The sequence below is a fragment of the Centropristis striata genome, chromosome 8 (genome assembly GCF_030273125.1).
Source record: "Centropristis striata isolate RG_2023a ecotype Rhode Island chromosome 8, C.striata_1.0, whole genome shotgun sequence".
NCBI lineage: Eukaryota > Metazoa > Chordata > Actinopteri > Perciformes > Serranidae > Centropristis > Centropristis striata.
This window is the reverse complement of record NC_081524.1, coordinates 26,175,528-26,192,741: the sequence shown is the minus strand read 5'-3', so window position 1 is coordinate 26,192,741 and position 17,214 is coordinate 26,175,528. Positions and strand designations below refer to the sequence as shown.

The 17,214-nt window shown below is 38.7% G+C and overlaps 2 protein-coding genes across 3 annotated transcripts in view; one reads left to right on the top strand and one right to left on the bottom strand.

Moving 5' to 3' along the window:
* Window positions 1–3,956, bottom strand: part of ano10a (anoctamin 10a) — a 38,707-nt gene extending 34,751 nt beyond the window's left edge. The window contains exons 1-2 of one of the 2 annotated variants that reach the window (XM_059339526.1): window positions 3,941–3,956; window positions 1,017–1,066 (exon numbers count right to left, since the gene is read on the bottom strand). The gene's annotated coding sequence lies outside the window, so the exon portion shown is untranslated. Of the gene's footprint in view, window positions 1–1,016; window positions 1,168–3,940 lie in introns of those variants that run through there. The other variant, XM_059339527.1, reaches the window with a different exon arrangement.
* A 203-nt stretch (window positions 3,957–4,159) lies between these two features.
* On the top strand, window positions 4,160–16,952 carry abhd5a (abhydrolase domain containing 5a). The gene is made up of 8 exons (XM_059340258.1): window positions 4,160–4,195; window positions 6,011–6,091; window positions 10,090–10,175; window positions 10,910–11,285; window positions 13,142–13,296; window positions 14,239–14,350; window positions 14,480–14,666; window positions 15,787–16,952. Exons 1-8 carry the CDS (start codon window positions 4,161–4,163, stop codon window positions 15,874–15,876), a joined length of 1,122 nt encoding a protein of 373 aa, XP_059196241.1. The 5' UTR covers window position 4,160; the 3' UTR covers window positions 15,877–16,952.
* The last annotated feature ends 262 nt before the right edge of the window (window positions 16,953–17,214 follow it).

Here is a 17,214-nt window from a genome sequence, read left to right as displayed (position 1 = left end):
CAGCTGTAATCTATCAATATCTATTGGTATCTGTTGTGATCTATCATAGCGGTTGGTATCTATCTGTGTCTGTCATTATCTATCACTATCTGTCGTTATCTATCCACTATTATCAGTCAGTATCAATTGTATCTATCGTATCTATCAGTATATGTCATTATCTATTGCCATCTGTTGTTATTTATCTGTATCTATCGTCATCTAGTATCTGCTTTTATCTATCGGTATGTTATCTATTGAATCCTGGTATATTTGTCCAATATGCACTAATATGAGCGGTTAAGGAGAAGGAATGAATGAATGATCAAACAGTACTGATGATTATTTAGATTTTTTAATGAATTGGTCTGAATGGTCTACATTTGTTGTCTTATCAGCTTGCCAATCATCTGCAAATAAACTGCAGTACCCTGTATGAAAGAATACAATTAAATGATTGATTGATTGATTGATTGATTGATTGATTGATTAATAATGTTAACTGTTCAAAAATCCCAGCTCTTATTAAAAAATTATATAATATACATAATAACTACAAAGTGTATCATATATTAAATTCCTAATAAAACACATGATATAAAATATGTGCACTGGTAAAATAAATAAAAAAATCATAGTGGTTAGAGATCATGAAAAAGCTGACTAAATAAAACTCTGAATGTCCTCTCACATGTCCAGCTTTATTTTTGGGACTTGGGGGCGACGTTGCTGTGTATCGATCATGTAAACACGCCACATAAAAAGTCGAACAAGAACGGGGCGGAGAAAGACGACTGTCATCAGAGTAAATCAAAGTAAATATTCAGGAAATCGACCAAACTGAGCTCCACAGTGCAAGCCTCCGTCTGCAGACTGTCCTGCAGCCACTCAGTGCTGGCCAGCGGCACATAAACCGACAGAGACAGCTGACACAACGGGAGGGGCTGGTGGGGGAGCCACGCGTGTTACACACAACACATAAATGGGAAAGTAGAGTCGCAGAGAGAGCAGACAGCTGAGCGGGCGTCGCTACTCACCGGGACGTGTGTCTGTGAAGAAGAGGAGTCTGCTCCAGCCTCGGGCTGATCTGTGAACAGTCACATTAGATTAGAAACGACATGTCTGACTCTGTGTTCCACGTCACAAGCGGCGCAGCGAGCTTTAGCTGCCACACCCACCAACGTTACAGTCACGCCCTCATATGGCTGTGGACGGAACAGTAGGTTAAACAGCTTCGCTGCACACTAGTGCCGGGAATTTGGTCTCTTTATAGTGATCCGGATCATTTGGCTACACAAAGCAGATAGAAAATGCCTATAAAAACCTAAGCACAGAAATTAAAAAAGGACAGCTATTGACATTTTAATTGTTTTTAGTTAAACACACACACCTAACAAAACAAGTTAAGTACTGAAAAAATAGAAATTAAATACAGCAATCGAGTAAATGTGCTTTGTTAATGCCAACTACTGACATCTGGACAAAAAACAAACAAAATGTTTTTGGTATTGAGTAAAAGTAATAAATAAAAACATAATAAAAAGAAATATAATACAATGTGCAAAATAGCAGCATCCAACAGTTTTAGGCGTCCCTATGAACTAATCACCATCATCTGTCTAACTGTAACTTTTTATTAGTTCTTTCAGGGCAGATTGGCATTGAGGAAGACCAATTATATATATAAATAATATTATATTATATTTTTTCCTTGTCAATTCTCACATGATTGGTTCACACAGCATGCACCCACAGGTACTTTTCCTGACGAGAAAAGGAAAAAAAAAAAAAAAAAAACAGCTCGCTGACGGACGTGAGCCGGCTCCCATCGTTCACTTAAAAGAGCCGGCTCTTTAAACCGACACATCACTACTACACACTGGCTGTGGTTCTTCATGATTTTCTGCAAGAAACACTTACTGAGTGGCTGGTACCTGCTAATGTATGACTTTAATGAATTAATTTTATTTTGTACTTATTTTATTTTTATTTATTTTTTATCAAATAAGGCCAACGGTTGGACTCCTTTTCAATTTCTGGGAAGGCTGAACAAAAACATGCTCAACGAATTTCACCCCGACCTGCCTAGTACATTTTGATATTTACTGTATAATAATAATAATAATAATTATTATTATTATTATTATTATTACTATTATTATTATTATTAGTATCCAAAATTTAGGAAATTTAGGAAATGTGGCCAGTGGGGATGGTGCTAAAAATGGGCTTCAGAAAAAAGTTAAAGCAGGCCCTAAAATAAAAATATCACCTACGGTATAAAATAATAATATCCAGCTCGGGTGCCCCTGAATCAGCGACACAGCATAATAATATGGGCCCTCAGTTCCCCTTTACACTTTTTAATACGTCTATCTGTGCAAGTGCATTTTCATACAGGCACTAGCCCAGTCTCACAACACATAACACATAAATACAACAAAGTAAGCACTCAAAATAAAAAATACAGCTGAGTAGGTGCTTTCACTCTCAAACTGATGGTTCAAGAATATAGGGCCTCAGTTATTAGACATTTCTCGTGCTGCTCAGCATTTCTTTGCTTTTGTAGACTGTGTGGCAGACAGATGGATGATGGATGCACAAACCAACCTTTCTGTGAGGCCATGTAGAGACAACTGGACTCTCTCTCTCCTGTTAGCTTTGATCAGGGACCAGAGACAACTTACACCTTTATCAGTTGCATTGTTATACTACATCTAAGCAGAGATCTAATCAGCTGGAGCTGAAAACACCTGTGTGGCTGTGCAATACACAGTACATTGCTTTAAACTCACTATATTTTGTCACAACTGTCATTCCTAGGGCTGGGCGATATATTGATATAAAAGATATATCGATACATTTTTAAATATGATATGGAATTGGACCATATTGCATATATCGATTTAGTTCAAATTTTTTCCTTCTTTATATATAAATGCTGCCCTTACTAGGGTTTGTCATATTTAGTTCTTTTGTAATATTTGTTATTCTTTTCTCATATAAATATATTTATTTCAGATAAAGATTGGCCTATTTTATTTCATAGGCTATTTATATTTAATATTTTTTTTTTTATTTAAATGTGCACTTGATTTGATTTTTTTTTTAAAGTTACTCCTGTTGTTGTACAGTATTTATGTTCACTTAAATAAATGGTTTCAACTTGTGACATGTCATATTTTTCTTTGACTTTGACTGAACATTTGCTCTCACTTTGCAATAAAAATATCGGGATGTATATCGTATATCGATATTCAGCCTAAATATATCGGGATATAACTTCTGGTCCATATTGCCCAGCCCTAGTCATTCCTTTATTTACAATATTTTATTCTGACTGGGACTATTTTCAGTTCCACAAACTTTCAGAAAGAAAGAATGATTGTGCTTTCACATTGTCACAGACTTACAGCTGACTGCTAACGACAGAGGGGGAATTGTTTCAGTTGGAGGTTGCAGTAATCACATTACTCTTCTCAGTAAACAGTGAGATCATACAGCAAATCCACTGAATGATGCAGCCATCATTTATGGAACTTCATCAAACGTGTGATTTTCATGCTATGATAAGTCAAAGCAACAGGTTTTTATATTGAATATAACAGTGCAATATGCAATGGTCTCATTAATTCATGTTGTTGTGTTTTAAAGCTATCTACAACATTAATCGACATATTGTAACGAATAATACGATGAGATGTCATTGCAATATTTTCTGTTTTTTATGATGAATTGTTAAGATTTTTAAGAAGTGCAGGAACATTGTTTAAAGCTATTAACGACCTTGAAACATTAATATTTAATAGGATGAACACGTAGACATGGAGCTTACAGTAACGTTACAGTGTCTTTCAGACTAATTTTTAATCCATGTTCAGAACATGTACTAAAGCTGTCAGTGCATCTGTGTAACTCGTTGGCAAATAGAAATATTAATATAATTTCGATAACTACTCACCAGCTCTGAGCAGCAGTATTTAGAAAAGTTACTTCCGCTTTGCTGCTGTGTGCGCTTGCTTTGTCTCACACGTAGCGATGGGATGAGAGGGAACAAAGCCGTCCTTGAAGTCAGCTGTAGAAGCACCTCCCCGGGAAATTATCCCAAACAACAAATCAAACGCCTCCAATCAGTGACTGTACGTCAGAGTCTCAGGACACGTGACCGCGAGCTGTGCAGTATGGCCGAGCAGCAAGCGGAGACAGCGAGCAGAGGGTGAGTTACTCTGTCCCTAACATCTCCTGGGAAAGCTTTGTACACAATAGAAAGCTGTATCCAATATATTATATGCAATATATTATTATATATTATACCCAGTTCTGTGTCATTCTGTGGAAAATACCTGCATGTTGTTGTTGTCAAACACCTGCAAAGTTACAGAAGTTTTCAGCTGTCAGATAAACAAACATACGGTACTGACAGTATGCTAGAGTACTCTGTCCAACACGGTATTTAACTGTTACCAGTGGTGGAAGAAGTATTCAGATCCATTACTTAAGTACAAGTACTAATACCACACTGTGAAATTATTCCTCTACAAGTAAAAGTCCTGCATTCAAAACTTACTGAAGTGAAAGTACAAAAGTATCAGCATCAAAATGTACTTAAAGCATCAAAGGGAAAAGTACTCTTAATGCAGAATGGACCCACTCAGATTGTTTTATATGTCCTAAATATATTATAACATTATTTGTATTGATGCTTTTATGTAAGCAGTGTTTTAATTTTGTAAAGATGGGGCTCATTTTAACTACTTATATATTGTTATACGATTTAATTTTTTTTAAAAGTCTAATCCCTTGAAATTAATCGTTTTTTTATGTTAAATCTCAACCTGTAAAGTAACTAAAGCTGTCCGCTAAATGTAGTGGAGTAAAAAATATTATTTGCCTCAAAATGTAGTGAAGTATAAAGTTACATAAATACTTAAGTAAAGAACAGGTATCTCAATATTGTACGTAGGTACAGTACTTGAGTAAAAGTACCTAGTTACATTCTAACACTGCTAATAAATAATACTGCACTCACTGGTCAATATTCTATACTGTACGACTGAGTACTGCAGTACTGTCAGTGGTCACTGTTCTTCAGTGAGCCATATCGTATCGTCCACGATAATACCGGCATAAGTTTTCTATGTAAAGTACAAAAGTACCACCAACAAAATGTACTTAAAGTAACAAAAGTGCTTTTTATGCAGAATGTCCCCACTTAGATTGTTATATATACATTCTATATATATTGTTTGGATAATTACTTTTGATGCATTATGTAAGCACAATTTTACTGTCGTCAAACTTGGGGTAATTTTAATTGCTTAATTGCCCATAAAGGAATTGGAATAAAACATATTTTTACCTCTTCCCATGAAATGATTGTGAAAATGTGATTTATTATTGACAGATGAAGTGTATATCTTCTCAAAATGTATTAATCAATCTCTTTCTAATATATCACAATGAAATTGAAACCACAATGAACAGAGGGTTGTGTCTGAAAACATAATAATTCCAACTTTCTTGGCGACTGTGTACTTTCATGTGATTTAATTTATAATAATGTTCAATCATGTTTTTTTATGTTAAATCTTGATGTGAAAAGTAACTAAAGCTTGCAGCTAAACGTTGTGAATATTTGCCTTTTAAAACTGAATGAAGTAGAAGTATAAAGTTACATAAATGGAAACACACAAGTTAAGTAAACATACCTTAATATTGTACTTAAGTACGATACTTGAGTAAATGAACTTAGTTACATTCCACCACTGACATTTTCATTATTATTTTTATTATTTTCTCATGCTTCCATTTTGCACTGACTAGTCAATTTTTTGTATTTGGCAACTGTTGAGATTTGCACTTTACACAACAATTTTGATTTATGGTTGATTTTTATTTTAAATTCGAAAATATAAATAAAAAATATATATATATTTTCTATATATTTTAAAGTATACCCTACTTAGTGAGTACTGCAGTACTGATGCTACTGAGTCATCAGTCAGTCAGTGTGTTTGTGTTGTGTTTGCAGGCTGGTTCACAGAGTGATGTCAGTGGTTGGAGCTGACAGCATGCTCAGCAGTGTATGGGGCTATGTGGACTCAACCATGAGGTAAGAGTGCTCTGTGGTGAACCCTCCACTCACAACTCTGTTGTTCTTATTGTTCCCGCACCTGGATGATGTTTGAGATTGACAGATTTTCACACTGAACAGCTGAAGGGAGAAAGTTTCTGTGTGCTGACATTAAATCTTACTTTAGGATGTGTACCAATAAGTTGCATTGGAGCAAGTTTTAGTCCAATATAAGGGGGGAAAGTATATATAATTTCTAAAGGCTTAATTGAACCTTTTTTTGAAAAATAAAAACTATCATACAAAAAATATTAACCCACAGAAACATTTTTATATTACTTTAAAATTATGTCTAGGGGCTATTCCCACACTAACACTGACTGGAGCACTTACAACACACTTTCCAGCAGTTAGAAAACGTTATATTTAAATACCCTCAACTGCCAATTTATTAGGTACACCTACACTAGTTAAAATCAGATCAGTCTAATACAACAGCCCTGCAGTAAAGCTGACCTTAATAAAGGATATTAATGATGTACAGCTTTAAGTGCAACTGTGCTCATTTCGAATCACTGCTTTGTGGTGCAGCCTGATTCTATTGCAGTATACTGAGAGGTGTTTCTAATATTATGACCATGTTATTATATTATTATTATTGAGGGTAGACTAAATATTTGAAACACCTAACCTAACAACTGTACCATAGACATACTGACATACTGTAGTTCTGCATACAAAAAACACTTCAGCCATCAAACAAGCCAATACACACAAAAAACTTGTTATATGTATTTTTCATGATGAAGGATTTTGCCTTAAACTGGTTTCACATTGATGTGATAGTGAGAGCGATCATGGTCCAGGTCACTGGTATGATGATGATGATGATGACAATGAGGAAGAGGAGGTTATAGGCTGTGCTATACATCAGGAATACTATGTGGAAAGAACTCATGAAGGCCTCCTGGTTGGACACCTGCTATTTCACCCTTTGTTTCCTCTGCAGAGACATAACGTTGACATCTCCACACATTGGTAATTGGACTGCATGCTGCCTCATGAGCCTCATCTATAAAGAATATGCAGTTGTATTCACTTACTTCGTGTGATAGAGATTGAAGATGAATTTGGTCATGTTTTTGTTACAGCTTTACTCTCTCTAATGTTCTGTCCCCTAAACCACACTGCGTCATCATCACAGCCTACCAATTAAATGAGGGAAGTACCCTCTGAGTAACCCTCACTGAGCAGCTGATGCATGTCAGATGATAAGATCTCTGAAACACAATAAATGCTAACATTCAGTCTTCATGCAGCCATATGATATGCTCTTTTTTTAATAGAATTTTCCATCCATTTTCTTCGCTCCCCAGCAATGTTTTCCAGCTTTTCCTGGGAGACCCAGTGTTTCCCGTAGAATTTTTTTCAGCAGCGGTGCTACTGTGTCCATGGCCATGAGCAGTGTTGCCAACTCCTCAGTAAGGAAAGCAGCTATTGACTGTCCAAAAAGTTGCTAGAAGTTGCTAAATGACGCCATCGCCTAATTTGCATAATTTACTATGTGCATGTACTTGTAATGGACTTGTTTAGTACTGCAAGTGCACTGTCTTCTGTCACAATCCCAACCCTCCTCCTGTATCCGGCCTCGGGACCGGCTAAAGCGACCCAAAAGAGACACTGACTGTAAACCAGCGACATCGCGCATGCGCGATTTGCTAAGGGGTTAACATCATTTTAACACAGTCAGCTGGAAGAGACTCCTGCAGGAGGACTGTGCCGCTTCGACTAGGTTTTACTCCTCTTAACAAGCTGCGGGGGGCTGGCGGCTCGTTAAGAGGAGTAAGAACGAGTCTCCGAAAGTCTCCAGTAACACCAGAAAAAGGCACTAGATTTGTCACTAGTAGCTTATTGAAAAATAGTCTGAAAAGTCGCTAAATCTAGCGACAAAGTCGCTAATTTGGCAACCCTGCCGCTATCACTATACTTTATGTTGATGTCCTAAGAGGGTCCGACAGGATTTGATGCGCTCGTTGATGACTCAAAACAAGTCGAAAATAAAGTTGTGTGTTGTTGTGCTCACACAGTGCGAGTAGGAATCATTAGTGGCACATTGATATTAATGATCATGTGAAATTTCAGCAGCCGCGCACGTAATTCAGCAGTGGCAGAGTGCTGCTGCTGAATGAATGCAGGGGAAACACTGAGACCCCAAGGCGTTCCCAGGCCAGGCGAGAGCTATAATCTCTCCAACTTGTTCTGGGTCTTCCTTGAGGCCTCTTACCAGCCAGACGTGCCCATGTTAGACGTTAGATGGACAGCAAGCCTGAAGTTTTCACAGAGTGACCTTGACTTTGGCAGAACCGATCGGGTTAAGCACCAGATTAAGCTTTCGGATGAGATGCCGTTCAAGCACAGAGCCCGTCCTATACATCCCCATGATTTGGAGGCTTATCCATAAGCATTTACAAGAACTACTTCAAGCTGGAGTGATCAGAGAATCACAATCTCCATTCTCGTCATCTATAGTCGTAGTGAGCAGGAAGAACAGAGAAGTCTGCCTCTGTAACGACTACAGAAAACAATCTCCAAACTGTGGAAGATGCTTATGCACTTCCAAACTTGGAAGAGGCGTTCTCCTCACTCACTGGGTCAAAATGCTTTTCAGTCCTCGACCTAAAATCCGGCTATTACCAGATTGAGGTTGAGGAAAAAGACAGACCCAAAACTGCGTACCGACTACGTTTCAGCGTTTAATGGAGAGATATACAGTACAGGCCAAAAGTTTGGACACACACCTTCTCATTCAATGTGTTTTTCTTTATTTTCATGACTATTTACATTGTAGATTATCACTGAAGGCATCAAAACTACAAATGAACACATATGGAATTATGTACTTAACAAAAAAAGTGTGAAATAACTGAAAACATGTCTTGTATTTTAGATTCCTTAAAGTAACCACCCTTTGCTTACTAGAATATAAGACATGTTTTCAGTTATTTCACACTTTTTTGTTAAGTACATAATTCCACATTTGTTCATTAATAGTTTTAAAGAATTTACAATGTCAATAGTCATGAAAATAAAGGAAACGCATTGAATGAGAAGGTGTGTCCAAACTTTTGGCCTGTACTGTATGGCCGACATGAATCTGAAAGAGTTTCTTGTATTCCTTGATGACATAATTCTCAAAGACACTGGAAGAATACGAGGTGAGGCTGATGAAAGTCCTGAACAGTCTGAGAGAATATGGCCTCACGCTCTCCCCTGAGAAATTCAAGTTTTTCCAAACATCTGTCAAGTAAGTGGGGCATGTTGTATCCCGGGATGGAGTCGCAACTGACCCTGGAAAAGTGGAGGCATGGCTTGTTTCGACAATCTCATTCTTTTGGTCACTAGCCAAAACACATGTGAGGGTTGTAGCGTAGATGGTCTGGTAAATTGAGAGCTTTGCCTTCTGGCCCAGCTCTTTCTTCCCCACAAGGGTCCAGTACAACGCCCGGCATCACTGCTGAGACTGCACCAATCCACCTGTCCATCTCATGCTCCATTCTACCTTCATTTGTGAACAAGACTCCAAGATACTTGAACTCCTTTGCTTGGGTCAGTACCTCTCGCCCGACCCAGAGAGGCAATACACCGTTTTTTTCCCGGCAGAGACCATGGCCTCGGACTTGGAGGTGCTGACTTTCATCTTGACAGCTTCACACTCTGCTGCAAACTGTTCCAGTGAGTTTTGCAGGTCACAGCTTGACGAAGCCAGCAGAACCACATCATCTGCAAAAAGCAGAGACCCTCCTCCCCCCGGCTGCGCCTTGAGATTCTGTCCATGAATAAGTCAAACAGAATCAGGGCCAGGGGCAAAGCTGGTGGAGTAATTGACTTTTGAACTTGTTTTATTTTTCAGTTTCTGTCTAAATCCTTGAAGCATAGTCCCACTCTGCAGTGGCACAATGAAGTATGGCACAATGAAGTCTGTATGAAGTACAGAGGGGACCTCTGATTATTGAAGTTAAGTTGTTCTTTCTGTGTAGGTGGTGCTGGATCCCCAGCTGGCTGCCATCATGGTGTCCCACCTCTCAGATCCAGCTACAGACTGCAGAGGACAAGATGCTGCGATGTAAGAATCAGCTTCTCTAACTCGGAGTTTCCACATGTAACTAGGGATGTAACCATGCATCTTGAGACAGTTAAAAATCAATACAAATGTGTGAGTATTTAAACCGGTCAAAGTGAAAAATGAATCACGATGCCCTTTTTAAACAGCAGAAGGCATGATCTACTTTTGATTTCACTTGTTCGACGGCATAGGTCACTGTCAGGAAAACAATCATCACTCTCCGTTGACTCCGTATTGAATGAATGAGCCTCCTCATCAGTTCCGTGTGTTAGCAAACAACATAATAATGTCTAAAAGCCGCTGTGTGGTGAAATGGAAAGTTAACTAACCAGAACTATGTTGTTTTTTTTTATCTGACAAACCAAAACACTACACTTTTAAGAGGATCAAAGTGTATATTGGCTAACAAACTTGCTAAGATATAGCTAACATTAGCTTGCTAAGATGTAGCTAACATTAGCTTGCTTACATTTAGCTAAAATAAGCTTGCTAACATATAGCTAACATTAGCAATGTGTGTTAGTTTGTTCTGTTTGACCAAACACATTATCTTTATTGCTTGGAACAGAAAAATTGTTTTGCTTAGCCATTAGAAATAAAGCATTTTAAAAAACAGCAATAATGGGTCGAATGGAGTAACTAGCAAGCAGAAGCAATGATGGCATCACATAAGAGTGGTGCTGTGCCTTCAGCTCTAAAATGTTCTCTTTTCTTGCTCCTCCCTTTCTTTTTAGGTGTAGACAGCACTTTCTCTAAACAGTATGTACCCATCTCCAACGGTAACCTGCTGTGGACCCTGACCCTCAGCAGTGAGGGTGTCAAACACAAAACCCCCATGGTTCTGCTCCATGGGTTTGGAGGTGGCGTGGGCCTCTGGGCCCAGAACCTGGACGCTCTCTCCCAGCGTCGGCCCGTGCTGGCTGTGGACCTGCTGGGTTTCGGACAGAGCAGCAGGCCTGTGTTCTCCACAGATGTCCAGCAGGCAGAGGACCAGTATGTGGAGTCTATAGAGCAGTGGAGGTCTAAAATGGGTCTGGACTCCATGATACTGCTGGGACACAACCTGGGAGGATACCTGGCTGTGTCCTACTCTATTAAATACCCTGACAGGTGGGTGTGGATTATGGGATGTCTCCTGTTGTGCTGTTGGGTTGGGTTGTTTTCATTTTAGTCTTTGCTGCTGATCTTGTTGATATGAGCTGCATTTGTTGGATAAATGTTACAATGAGGGCAGACCTGCATGTGGTTCAGTCTGAAATATTCAGTTAGTTAAACCGACACTGACAGGTGTAATATTTCTATTTATTAGAATAATCTCAACAAGAATTTAAGCTGATTTATTCGATGAAAATTTTAAAAGTTGCCCACAACCCAAACATATTCTCTTAAATATTTAAGAAATCAGAGGAAAGAGAGAAGAAAAGAACAAACATCAGGATCCAAAGGATCTGTAGGTGTTTTTGCTCAATTATGCTTTTAAAGAATTATTCGGTTCTAAAATAGTTTTTGAATCAATCATTTAAGATGTCAAAGTGACTAAAGTTTTGTACATGGAAAAAGGTAACCTCCTGTTTGTCTCACTGAGTCTTTGATTCTTAGCATTTTACACAAGTTGTTCAGTTATTTAGACATGAGAACTATACTGTGTCTCAATTTGAGGATTTTATCATGTAAACACCAGGTCATGATTTTATTATGATATAAGCATTGATGATTTTATCATGATATTTATATGATATAATGTTAAAGACAATAATATTACATCAAGCCCAACATTTATATGACCTTCAAGGTTTATAGTTTTTACCAGTTCATAAATTAATATTTATGATGGGGGGGTAAGCATGTCAGTACACATTTAAGCGATAAATTATGTTACAATTTGGGTAATTTTTTTTCCATAGTTTTGGTCTTCACTCATACCAGTAATGCCACATGCATAACAAAAAGTATGAACATGCACAGTTCCACAACTGAACATATAGTGAAGTTACATGAGAGAGGTGTCGCTTGTAACATTATTTATTTATTGCAGAAGAACAAAGAAACAGACCCTGCCCAGCAGGATACATGGTGATTGGACCCTTTAGTATTAACATGACTGTCGTGTAACACGGCAGTATGTGTACAGGATATAGTTGTAGCAGTGAGTCTGTGATAACAGCAGTGTCCTCCAAGCCTCTCTCCTCCCACTAGACTGTATCTCTCCTGAATCATCTTCTCTCGCTGCAGCTGCAGCTCCGAGCCTCCAGCAGGGACGTCTGATAAAATGTCCTCAATCTCTTATCGCCCTTCTTCATCAGTAATGCTAAAAAATCCCTCTTCCTGTCCCCTTATTCTTATCTCAGTGTTCCAAAAAGCCTTTAAGTTCCAACACTAGATGCTTTTAATCAGCGACATATGTCCTTGTTAAGGCTCAACTGTGCTCATTGTGCATGGTATGGCCTAAAGACAGAGATGTTTTACAGGCCAACATAATGAGCCTAAAGATAATTAGTACTGTGCAAAATGTTGACCATGTGATGCAGTTGGCAGACACTTTCGACAGTGTGTGTGTGTGTGTTCTCTTTCTGTACAGCCCATGCAAAGATGAAAAACGTGTGTTCAATTATTCTGAAAGTATATTTGTGGTTTATTCCAACTTATCTTCATAGCTTTGACCCTCATTTCTGTTGGTAATACAACAAAGTCAGACATGGCAAGATACAGACCATCAGCTTATCCAAATTATCTAAAAGACTTGATCTGGAGCTAAAACTGAATAAGGGGATTCATAGCCTCTCCAGAACAACATCAATGACGACAACATTAATCTTCTCTCACAGGATAGCAATGCTTAATGGTCACAGCTTGTTGTATGATATTAAAAGAAGCTGTAAATCTGTATAATCCTTTTGACTAAACATGAAATAAGCCAGATTACAGGTGAATTGAATGTATTTAATGTGTTTGTCTGTGGCCTACAGAGTAAAACATATAGTGCTGGTGGAGCCCTGGGGATTCCCCGAGCGCCCGGATACAGTGGAGGCAGACCGGCCCATCCCTGTGTGGATCAAAGCCCTGGGGGCCATGTTCAGTCCCTTCAACCCCCTGGCTGGCCTGAGACTGGTTGGCCCACTCGGTAAGTCTGCAACAAGAAGGGGATCAAAGACAGCAAAGTACCACAGAAATGTTTTTATCAATGACAATAGATGAATGGAGGAGAAACCGGCTGCAGCACAACACGATACACGGCATAAAAATGGGGCAAAGTATCAACATGGGAGAAATATACAGGTACATTTTTAAAAAAATAGAATATTGTGAAAAATATTTTTTGTCAGTTATTTCAGAAAGTGAAACTTGTATATTATATTGATTCATTACACACAGAGTGAAATATTTCAAGCCTGTATTTCTTGTCATTTTGATGATTCTGGCTTAGAGATAATGAAAACACAAAATAAAGAAAAAGGATATTTTAAACACAAATGTCAGGCTTCTGAAAAGTATATTAATTTCTATTCACTCAGTACTTGGTCGGGCTCCTTTGAAGTACTGCATCAATGTGGCTTGGCATGGAGGTGATCAGCCTGAGGCTGCTGAGGTGTAATGAAAGCCCATGTTGCTCTGATATCACTGAAATTTGAGTTTTCATTATCTCTAAGCCAGAATCATCAAAATTACAAGAAAAAACAGCTTGAAATTTTTCACTCTGTGTAATGAATTTATATAATGTATTCTGAAATGATTGACAAAAAATATTGAACTTTTTCATGATATTCAAATTTTTTGAGATGTACCTGTAAATGCAGGCTATGTAAAAAGAGTAGCTATAACGTACAAGAAGGGTGTGGTTTAAATGGATGCCGAGTTATTTAAGCTGACAGTATTTTTTTCTTAACATGAAAAGCACAACACTGATGTTTCATGTTTTGGTCCGGACTTTGAAATGAAGTGAATGATGTGTTTCCCTCCAACCCTTCCAGCTGTTAATCATGTCGAATGTAACAAAGCAGTCTCGTCTCTTAATGTTTACATGTTCTGTTTTGACACTTGAGTGTCCCCTCTGTGGCCCCTGCAGGGCCCACTCTGGTCCAGACTCTGAGACCCGACTTCAAGAGGAAGTTCTCCTCCATGTTCAGTGACAACACAGTGTCAGAGTACATCTACCACCTGAACGTGCAAACCCCCAGGTCTGTGTCTGTCTGTGCCTCGGTGCAGCCTCATTACTGCTGCAGTGGCTATGAAAAGTTTCAATGTCAGTGGTAATGCTTTGCCTTGTCATCAACATGTGAGTTAGCTGTTCTTCTGTACTGTCACAGTGGGGAAACAGCCTTTAAGAATATGAGCACACCGTGCGGCTGGGCTATGAGGCCCATGCTGCAGAGGATGGACCAGCTTCAGCCTCAGATCCCCATCAGCATCCTGTACGGATCACGCTCCGGCATCGACAGCAACTCAGGCAGCGCCATCAAACAGATGAGGCCTCACTCTCATGTGGACATCATAGTAAGTTCATGGTGTACTGAATGCGAACCAGGGAATTAACTTCTATCACTTTAATGTATGTATATGTCTTTACTAGTGCACATGCAGGTGTCTGCTCCCACTTGGCACGGCTCTCCGTGGACATAAGGCCTCGTTCAGACTGCCAGCCAAAATCTGATTTTTAGCCCATCCAGATTGGAACTGGATGGCTCTTTTGAAGTCTGAACAGTCACAAATCACATGAAATCCGATTTTTGCAGACCGAATTGAAACCACCTTCGGGAGGTAGTTTCAGATCGCAGTCTGAACCGCTCCAAACACTCAGATCGGTTTTGACTGTCCGTGACGTCACTCTACGCGGCACGCGAACCGCGGGCACCGCAGATACGAGGTGTCCACAGGCAGCCGCGCCCGACTCATGCGGGCCTGACGGGGGCGTCCATCCTCCCGGTTTCTCCCCTGGTGCGTCTGAGATGTTCTGCACCTCTACTGGACAGTGATAAGGCCAATATACTGAGGTGGCCTGCCTCCATCATGTTTGTTGTTGTTGTTCTTGTCGCTGTCCCAATTATATGACATCAGACGCTCTGACGCCGTTACTACAGCAACCTGTCAGATCAGTCAATAATGTGGCCCAGTCTGAACAGAGCCATATCCGATTTGGACACTTGCTAAAAACAGTGTGGACAGTCAGCCCTAAAAATCAGATTTGAGTAGGAATCTGATTTTAATCAGATTCGCCTGTAGTCTGAACGCGGCCTTGTTCACTTAAATAAACAGTTTCAATAAACTTGTGACATGTCATATTTGCCTTTGACTGAACATTTGCTCTCACTTTGCAATAAAAATATCGGGATATATATTGTATATCGATATTCAGCCTAAATATATCGGGATATGACTTTTGGTCCTTATCGCCCAGCCCTAGTATATGGTATACACATACTCACCAGTGTGTTAATTAAAGGTATTTCTGTGATTATATAGGCTGATTGTTTTTAATGAATTGAGATATGTTTAAATGATTTGTATACTATCTTGTTTTTATTCAAAATGACCATCGTTGTTTTATTAAAACAATAAACCAAAGTAGCAGTGCCCTCCAGTAAACCTTGTCTTTGTGTTTTGAATCCTCCTGCAGATGATCCGTGGAGCTGGACACTACGTCTACGCTGACCAGCCAGAGGACTTCAACCACAGAGTTTTACAAGTCTGTGATAAAGTGGACTGAAGTAAACACTGAACTCTGGAGAAAGGGGAGCACCAATAACAGACTTAACTACAGCAGGATTCCACTTCCTCCAAGCAGCCATAAGCCATATATTTTTATATTATCTTAAAATACTTCAAGTGTGAATAAATGTCTATGTTTCTGCATATTTAGAAAAGAAGAGGAAAACTATAATATAAGACTCAGTATTTTAGGAGAGTCATTTGTAATATGATATAATGATAATATATTTCGTCCCATCTTAAATGATATCTACCTGAAACAAAGCTCAGTTACAGTTTCATGTGTCCAGTATGGTGCGTAACCTGTGGTTTGTGGTTTTTCTCAATGATTCTGATCCGACAGACAAGAAGATGACTCTTTAGTACAACACTGAATCAGCACCAGGGCGCAGCTTTAGATTCATCTTTCTTTTATAGCGTCTGTCCTCTGTTCATGTTTTTGACTTTTCTTTCAGACAGAAAAGTTAATTTCAATTGTATTCATCATGAACGTGAACCCAGATCACCTCTGCAAAGATGATCAATGTAAACATTTTCACTCTAAAGCTGGTGCACAGTTCTATGGGACTCTTTTTTTTTTTTTTTTTTTTTTTTAACCTCTGTCTACACAATAATCTTAAACCATTTGAATGTATAATTCTCTGAAGGCTGTTTTTATATTTTAGCTGCCATAGATTTTTAACTAAAACCAGAGATATATGATGCAACACTCCAACAGCTGAGCTCTCTGCTGTTAGCCTGTGCCTAAAAACAAATGTATACTTTTGAATTGTAGAACAAAACCTAGAAATTCTTGACTTGCTTCCAAGTCAAGAAAAGTAATGTGTTTTGATGTCACCAGGCACCTCTACAGATGTACAACAGTTTAGTTAAGCTCCAATATGGGAAGTATACGCTCTGTGATTCTAGACATTAAGTCAGGATTTCTTGATTTTGACTATTATTTTCTCAATCTGTCTTTTGCTAGTAATAGTATTTAATAGACTTGCAATACTGAAATCTGAAGTGCCATTTAAGTCAGTAACTGCAGTGATTCAATGTGAATAATCTATGGATTAAAGAAACCTGTGGAAAGCCCTCTACCTCTTCTTTTGATAGTTTAGACAGAACGAATGTAGTTAATATAGTTGATTTCCTAATTGAGATGCTGTGATTTAATCTGTGTTTCTAAAATGAAAGGCAGAAACTTAAACAGTAAAGTGGTGTCAAGTGTTTCACAAGTGTACTGTGTCGGCACAACAACAGGGAAATAAGCCTTTGTGCCTTTAGTAATTTTCTTAAATCAGTTGCTTAACAGTCATTGTAGACATGAAAACAACTCATGTTTCTTTATGGA